This window comes from Solea solea, chromosome 13 (genome assembly GCF_958295425.1).
Source record: "Solea solea chromosome 13, fSolSol10.1, whole genome shotgun sequence".
Classification (NCBI taxonomy): Eukaryota; Metazoa; Chordata; class Actinopteri; order Pleuronectiformes; family Soleidae; genus Solea; species Solea solea.
In genome coordinates, this window is record NC_081146.1 from 4,534,576 (window position 1) to 4,543,907 (window position 9,332).

At 41.4% G+C, this 9,332-nt stretch overlaps 1 protein-coding gene across 1 annotated transcript; it reads left to right on the top strand.

Moving 5' to 3' along the window:
* The first annotated feature begins 493 nt into the window (after positions 1–493).
* Positions 494–4,678, top strand: utp11 (UTP11 small subunit processome component). Its single transcript, XM_058648025.1, has 8 exons — positions 494–686; positions 2,071–2,132; positions 2,518–2,620; positions 2,741–2,857; positions 3,759–3,852; positions 3,945–4,075; positions 4,168–4,278; positions 4,402–4,678. Exons 1-8 carry the CDS (start codon positions 627–629, stop codon positions 4,483–4,485), a joined length of 762 nt encoding a protein of 253 aa, XP_058504008.1. The 5' UTR covers positions 494–626; the 3' UTR covers positions 4,486–4,678.
* Positions 4,679–9,332: the final 4,654 nt, after the last annotated feature.

A 9,332-nucleotide genomic window follows, 5' to 3' on the forward strand; every position in this document is an offset into this window, starting at 1 on the left:
TGTTCTTAAGAAATTGACATTTTGTGTGTAACATTTTGAAATAAAAAAATAAAAGCAAAATAACACCGAACATATATAATCATTAGATAACTGTATATAGTTCAAATTAAAGCAGTTTTCCCCTAACAGTAAAGTGTAATCCCGGATGTAGTAAATTACAAATAATTGGGTTTCATTATTTGCATATTTCATGCACAATAATATCTCATGACTGCATACAATTATATTTTCAAAATACGTGCAACATTGCCCTCTCGTGGGTATAATGCGCTCTCACAGCCCGCGGTGTAGCATTATATTTTATCGAAAATATAACTCATGATGCTTTACTTTCGAGTCAAATTGCAACGCTGTGAATACACGTTATTTTATTTATATTATAAAATTTTCACTAGTTGTTGTTGTTGTATCGAGGAACGAATCTGCGGAACAGAAATGAAAAACAACAACACGGCGGGTGAAGCGGCGGACCGGAAGCAGGAACCCACGTGTCCCAGGCGAAGAGCCGGAGAGCAACAGATCCCAGAAACATCAGTGTGTGTGTGCGTGAGAGTGTGAGACACATATAATAACTTTATTATCTGAACTAACCACAGTATTAAGCTGTTGGACGCTTTTGTTCAAACATGTCGTCGTTCAGGAAAGCGCTGAAATCCCGACAGAAAAACCATCATGAAAGATCCCAGGTGAGCATTTCACTGTGTTATTATTCTGCTGGTGTGTTATCAAATGCCTTTAAACGATTCAGGGACCGAGACCATGTCAAGACCAGGAGTTTTAGCGACCATGTCAAGACCAAGACATGTCCAACACATTCAGGGACCGAGACCATGTCAAGACCCAAGAGTTTTAGCGACCATGTCAAGACCAAGACAAGTCCAACACATTCAGGGACCGAGACCATGTCAAGACCCAAGAGTTTTAGCGACCATGTCAAGACCAAGACAAGTCCAAAACATTCAGGGACCGAGACCACGTCAAGACCAGGAGTCTTAGCAACCATGCCAAGACCAAGACAAGTCCAAAACATTCAGGGACCAAGACCATGTCAAGACCAAGACAAGTCCAACACATTCAGGGACCGAGACCATGTCAAGACCAAGACTTTTAGCAACCATGACAAGTCTGAAACTTTTAGGGACCGAGACCATGTCAAGACCAGGAGTTTTAGTGACCATGTCAAGACCAAGACAAGTCCAAAAAATTCAGGGACCGAGACCATGTCAAGACCAGGAGTTTGAGCGACCATGTCAAGACCAAGACAAGTCCAAAACATTCAGGGACCGAGACCAGGAGTTTTAGCAACCATGACAAGTCTGAAACTTTTAGGGACCGAGACTAAGACTATGTCTAGAGACCAAGACTTTTAGCGACCGAGAACCTGTCATGACCAGAACAAGACCAAGCCAGAACCAACACTTTTAGGGACTGAGACCATATCAAGACTAAAGCTGTGTCAGTATGTCAACACCAAGACTTTTAGGGACCAAGTGTCAAAGCCAAAACATGACAAAACAAAGGGGTCTGAGATCATGTCAAGACTCACACCTTCAGGGACAGAGACCATGGTTTATAGGTATTGACCAAAACCAGTTCACCATACAAATCTGTAAAGTGTAATATATCAATATCACAAGTTTTATTCCCTGAGATCAGAATTTCATATAGTAAATAACCTCTGTTATATAACTTATGTATATATAACTCCACTGACAAGTGAGGGATTACATCGCATTACATTAATGTAATGTAATGTAATGTAAACAAGTGAGGGAAGATAAGTCAGCACAAATATATTGTATAATTTTGTGTGTTTTGTAAAACCAAAGGTTCCATTTCAAGGTAGAATCACATTCATTATTTTTCATAAATCAGTCATAAAATCCTCAGTCTTCTAGGACAGAGACAAGACTTAGAAAAATGAGTCTGAGATATGTCCGAGATCAAAAGGTGTTCTGAAGTTTTCCAACATTATTAATGAAACATATAAATGTTGTGTTCTATGACACGCAGCAAGAAACAACATAGAAAGTGTGTCACGTTTCTTAACGGCATCTTTTTCCCCACTAGCCTGGATTCAGGAAACATTTGGGACTGCTGGAGAAGAAGAAGGACTACAAACTGCGTGCAGAGTGAGTGAATCTAAAATTATGAGCATTGTTTTTCTGTTTTAAAGCTGTAGTGTGTAACTTTTAAATAGAAACTAATGTCTTTCACATTCACACCATTGTCTGATGAGTTCACACAGGGCCGATTAAGTATAGTGGTGTTTAGATCTCGTCGTGTAGCAGTTTGATGGGATAACTTCTTGTGCACTGCCAGTGTATACACACACAAACACTACCACAGTCTGGTGTGATAGTGTTGCTTGACAGAGCCTGTATCTGAGTTTCTCATCATGATGAACAAATAGAAGCACTAATACAAATAAATCACGAAAAGATTGCACTGCATTTTTAAGGCAGTGGATCCAGGATATTAACTAGCATGATCTGTGTTATTTTTTGTTATCAATAGTGACTATCACAAGAAACAGAACACCCTCGCCGCCCTGCGGAAGAAAGCCCTGGAGAAGAACCCAGATGAGTTTTACTTCAACATGATCAACTCGAAGCTGCAGGTAAGACCTTTGAGACCTTTGTTGAAACATCAGATCAGTGACGACACAAACTTTCTTCTTGCGCATTGATTTTAAAATGAAGCCTTAAGTGTTGTGTGTATTTTTTTTTTCGTACGACAGGATGGAGTTCACGTTTCGAAAAAACCAGAGGAGGAGGAGATGACAGAGGAGCAGAAGAAAGTGATGAGGACGCAGGACATCAAATATGTGGAGATGAAAAGGGTTGCAGAGGCTAAGGTAAGATTCATTTATGTGTAATAGATCGTGTTAAAACGGAGAGACAGAAAACATGTGGCATTGATTATGGTTCCAAGGGGAAAAAAATCCAGTCTGATCTGATATTCTCGGCTCCGTGATTCCAATGGAATTATGTGGAACTTGCGTGTATCTATGCCTCTTTTCCTCCTGCCCGGCAGCACCATCTTCAACATCCTATATGACATTTCTAATCCTGTCCATCCTGGTCACTCCCAAAGAAAATCTCAGTATCTATGATCATTCAAATTTCTGGACTCAGGCCGTACGAGTTCAAGAGTAATGTTGAACTGTGGTCAGTAAATACCCTCCAAATGATATCATTGTCAGACCTCAAACGTTGGTCTGACAGCAGTTGGCAGTTAAATCAAGTTCAGTGGAATCTGTCTCTGTCTGTCCCACCATTGATCACATAGGATGGTGGAATTTGGGTTCTAATTCACTGGTATGAAAGGGGGGAGGATTTGCTGAAGACACCAAGGTTCTGAGCAGGAACTGTGCTGGTGTAAAAGTGAAAAAAAGTTTTGTTTTGTAAATACTCAAATTGTCTCAGTTTATGAGACAACAAACAACAAAATGAATTTCAGAAAAGCCTGATGTAGTCTGATGTGTTTTAGAAACGTTGTCTCCTTTACTGTGTTAGTCCACTAGGGAGCACTGACAGGTTTAGAATGTCCTGTGTACAGTAGATATAGAGTTTGGTTCCTACTTTAAAAAAAAAGAACAACTTACATTTTATCATGATCCATTTTCTGAATTCCTCTAACTTAATATCAGTTTCAGTCCCAAACCCCAGTAGTTGTTTAGGCAAGAATTTAGACTGTTTTACATGAGATTATTATTTGGTCAAATGTGCTGGTGTCTTTTGTTCATCATGTGTCAGAAAATCGAGAGAATGAAAGGAGAGCTCCACCTTCTGGACGCAGAAAGCAAACAGAAAAACAAGCACACGTTTTTCGTGGATTCAAAGAAGGAAGGTAAATATCATTCTAGACACTGGACTCATCCCTGCGTGCTGCCACTATCAAGGTCACCACACACACTGTCTTCTTTTCCCTCATGTCCTCAGTAAATTCATTCGATCTGGCGAACCACCTGAACACAGCTCCTGAGCTGGTGGACCGAGTTTACAACAGACCCACTCTGAAAACCCTGGAGACCAAGAGCATCCAGGGAGCGACAGAGCCACACAGAGTGAAGGTCTGTGTTTGTAGTGAATGCTGATCACCCCTGAACACATTTCTCAGCTCAATGCACTGATGGCTGTTGTTTTCTCCTCATTGTACCTGTAGAAACTGGCCAGACAGAGGAAGCACCAGTACACGATCCTTTCTCAGAGGATTGACCGAGAAAAGAAAATGTTTGTCATCACCCAGAAGATCCAGACACGCAAGGATCTGCAGGTGAGGAGGAGGAGGAGGAGGAGATGGTTCTTCATTTTGGCTTGAATTGAGCATCCTCAAACATCCATGTTTATTTTGGTGTGAGCTTTCATGTGGTTTTTGTTATTTTCCTCTTTGCATCAGGATAAGAGGAAGAAAGTGAAGGTCAAAAAGGAGACGATCAACTCTGCAGCTATTTATAAGTTTGAGGCCAAGAGGAAACGCTGAGAGTGGAATGGATGGAACATGGATAAGTCATTTTACAACGATCAACAGCTTAATGCCATACAAGCGCTTCAGTGGACCTTGAGATCGTACAATAGATCACAGGCATGGGATATTTCTCTTTGCTGCACCTGGGTAATTCTGTGCTTATTTATCTATGACTTGTAGTTTATTTCTAATAAAAATCTGAATAACATGCAAATTGATGTGTTTTCCTTTTTTGAAATGTGCAGCTAAAACATGTTGATTTTTCTGCATGGACTTTGATGCAGGGGAGTGACAAGTTTCCAAACCAGAAGTGGCTTATTAACACTGAGATAATGCATCACAAAAACATTAACTAATATCTTAAAATATTGAAGATGTAAGAAGGCTTAGATTTTATTATGCGAGCCTTTTGTTAATTTTGTTAAAATATGATTGACCTGTCTGGTTTATATTTTACAAGGTTTCAAACTGAATTTGAACTGAGGATGTGGTACGTGGTCTGACCAGCTGTTGTTTTATTCTTGAACCAGTAGGTGGCATTAGTGTTCTTTATGATTCAAACTGAAGTAAATAAACTCGGTGACCAAAGACAGTGGAGCTTAAAGTACATGGATAAATGTGTTTAAAGAGTTAATTGTAATTAAGAGTAATACAACATTCAAGCATAAAAAAAACACCTTTTTTTGTTTGTTTGTTGTAGTGTTAAACTCTAATGTCACCTTTAATTCCTAATTTGAACCTGCATTATAAGACAGATGATCATTTTTAAAGCTACAAAAAGAGCTATTCCTCAAATGTAGCCTCCCGTGATTGATGAATGTTGCATTTAAGTTTTCTTTATCAGCCTAAAACACAAGATATACAACATGTCCATGTTATGATTATGTCCTATCACTGCATTCATGTTTTTATCTGATGACCAATACATAAAAGGTAAACCTATATTTTTTTCACATAATAATTAATATATTACACATGAACATACACACCCTGGCCACATTATTAGGTACACATTACTGCCTTGATTCTTTGGCCTAAATGCAACAAGGTGCACTCAGAGATGTTGGTACATGCAGTTGCTGCACATCCATGATGTGAATCTCCTGCTACACCACATCCTAAAGGTGTCGTCATTCAAAAAAACAGCTGGAGATTATTTGTCACATGACACATTACAAGAAAGTACAATGTTGTGTTCACATGATGATTTTATTTTTTGCCAAATTCTTAGCCTACCTACGAATGAGGCACACTTACTTCCAATCTTCTGTTTTGGTGAGCCCATATGAATCGTGGCCTCATTTTTACCTTTCTCCAATTTTCAACTTTCTTCCACATTCCGATGCTCGGTTTGAACTTCAGTTGGTCGTCTTGACCAGGTGGTACGACCCACAATGCATGGAGTTGCTGCCATGTGATTGGCTGATTAGATTCATTCGTCTACTGCTTTATCCTCTACATGAAGGTCATGGGGCTCAGGAGCCAATCCCAGCTGACACAGGGTGAACAGGTGCAGGGCAGCAACATACACTCACACCTGTGTTCAGTTTGTCCAATTGACCTCTGTGTGTTTTTGGACTGTGGGAGGAAACCTGAAGGAGTTCCTGAAGAAAACCCACGCACACAGGGAGAACATGCAAACTCCACACACAAAGGCCAGAACCAGAATGCAAGATGACCCTGGCTGATTAGATATTTGCTTTAAACTGTTACACAGGTGTACCTATTATAGTGGCACGTAGAGTGCACGTTCATGTTTTGCTGTCTTTTTATGGTTCAAAGTTATTCCAGCAGTAGCAGTAGTGCAGATAAACTTGACATTATTTTCCTCGTGTATTAACAAAGAGCACGCACAGACTTAGTGAGGGCTGACACACATTCAGCAGAGCCTCTGAAGGACACACCTTTGTTGCTGGCCCTGACTTAAGATTCAGCACACACACTTCTAACAGACCCTCTTTCACATGTCACAGCAGGGTACACACAGCTGCAGCCAATAAAATGATGGATGATTTAGGTGTCGGTGAGCAAACATTGATAATAATAATATCGTCAATGCCTGCTCATTAGCTCACTTTAATCAAAACTCCCGATTATTCATTTTATTAACCACAGCTGTGCTCACACACACACACACACACACACACACACACACACCTCTGTTGAAAGGCTCCCTTGAGAGACACATGTAATGATTGTTACAGCTTTGTCACTTTCTAAAGTTTATTCTCATCTGGGCTGGTTCCTGTTGGACGTGGTGTTAGTTCTGTCACAGGTCATCAAGGAACAAGATCAATCTCATGCACATTTAAATTCATATATATATATATATATATATATATATAGTTCTATATAATGTAAAGTTAAACGTGACTGTGACAGAAGAAGAAAAAGAAGCATAGACAGATCACTGATGGCCTCATTCTGTTCACGAGTCCGAGGAATGACACTGAATACGAGGACCTTGAAGTTCACGTAGCTGAATGGAATTCAGCCATCATTCATTTTGTTACTTCCTCTATTGTTAGTGTTAGTGAGCAGCAAAACTGAATGAAATCTTCTGAGGATATACGTCATGACTCTATGATTATGGACGTTAACCTGTGAGATAACCTTGTTAAACATGTGTGTGTGTGTATGTGCCTGTTGTTTCAACAGGATAAGCACAGGTAATAACTGATCACATTAACAACCGCTCTGTTCAGTTCAACTTAAGTCAGGACAGTGGGACAGTGAAGCAGCCTGAAAGTGAGGACGCTAAAGAGGAAGAAAACTCAGGTTGGTCTACGTGACTGGTCAAAATCTGGAGGATGACAAACTGAATTGAAATGCATTGTATTCGTAGAGGTTCGCTGTGGGCTTTTCTCTTTTCTCGACACACATACCGCAAATTAGACACCAGCCCTGAACATCTGTGAAAGATTCATTTACACCGTGGATTCACTAAATGCTGCATGGTACAGTTACAACACTGGTTGGCAGCTGAGTGCTGGCATCCTTTGAGTCACTCCTGCATCCATAGTTTCCCAAACATAAACCTTGTACATGATTTATGGCAGCATACAAGGTGTTTTTTTCTGTATAAAATGTCTTCCATGAAGAATCCTAAGAGGGCTGTCATTTTCTGTGTGTCCTCACATCTCTCTGCCTTGCACCTCACCACCTGGGTCCTTGGGGAATTAGGAGAGCATGTACTCTGCCTGAGTGGCATGGATGAGCGTGGATTAGCTCTGATGCCCTACTGTAAGTACACTCCTGCCTCCAACTGTTCTGCTGATCCTCTCCCCTGCTCTGACGGTTACAGCAGTCTCCACTTTGACATTAACATGAACTGAAGCACCATAGGGGCACACGGCGAAGTAGTGGCTAGCACTGTTGTCTCGCAGCAAGAAGGTCGCCGGTTTGAATGCGGGTTTAATCGAAGAGGGCCTCTGTGTGAGTTTGCATGATCTCCCTGTGTGTGTGTGTGTGTGTGTGTGTGGGTTCTCTCTGGGTAAGGGTTAATTGGACACTAAACTGACTGTAGGTGTGAGTGTGAGGGTGAATGGTTATTTGTCTGTATATGGTGGCCCTACAAAGACTGGCGACCTGTCCAGGGTGTACCCCGCCTGCTCAGCCGGGATTGAATCTCCCCCACGACCCTCATGTGGAGGATAAAGCAGTAGACAATAAATGAATGAATGAAGCACCGTGGATCTGGTAAAGTAAATTGTATTTTCTACTGCTTTACCCTGCTGTTCTCCCCCCCCCTGCCCCCCCCGTACCTCCATGTAATCACTGTGCTCACATACACGATGTGAGCACAACCAAACTGTATGTGTTGTTACTTCCCTTTGATTATAGTGTGAAATAGACTAAAAGCCTGGTGCCCAGCAGCGAATCATGGTGACCCAGGCTTGATTGATCACTGTGGTGGCAGCAGCTTCATAAACAGGGCCCATCCATCAGCCTCTCCTGGGAGCCACTGTGGGGAGAGAGGGGAGAGAGGGAGCCAGGCAGAAATGTCACCAGGCACAGGGAAAAGGTGGAGGAGCTGCGGGAGAGGGACCAGAGGCGTTGGCCCAAACACTGCTGACCAGAGCAAAGGTGAGCCAGCGGCTTGGGACGGGCCAAAGCAGAGAAAGAGTGATGGTGGTTGTTCTCATTTAAAACTCAGAACTAACGAGAGTAAATGCCTTCAAGGGAAAGTTAGGCTTTTCTGAAACGTCGTTATATGAGGCACTGACTTACGTAGAGAAGCAGCCTGAGACATGAATGCTCGGTCACTGAAAACATGGCTGCCAGATACAACAAAAAAACAGATTTTAGCCACTTAACAAGAGGCTCAAGTAATAAAAACAACACCTGCTTAAGTCTATGGCACCTGAAGAATATTTATGCAGCTTTATCTCATCATTAGACAGGTTTTTCTAACTGTAAAGTCAAGTTTGTGTTGCTGTTTTCACTCCTCGCACCAAAGTCCATAAAGAAAATGTTGCATTTTCACATCACTACATTCAGGAGTGGTTAAAACCACTGCTGCCTTCATCAGACAGTCCAAATGTGATATTTTATGATGATTGTCTTTGAAATCCTTGCTTCATATTCACTAAAGTGACACAAGCATGATAAACAAGACAGCAGTGGACCAGCATCTCTGCGTCCCTGTGAGCTACAATTACAAATATTCTCTATGGACTTTGGTGCAGGAGAGTGAGCACTTAAGAAAGCTATGTTTGTGTCTGGAGCTCTACACAGCACAGTCAGAGCTGATTCAACCACTGATATAAACAATTCTACCCAAATCGTACTAGGAATGTTGACGAGAATGTGTCACAAAGTAGAGAACCACGTAGTAAACGCACAACAAGTCACACAAGCCT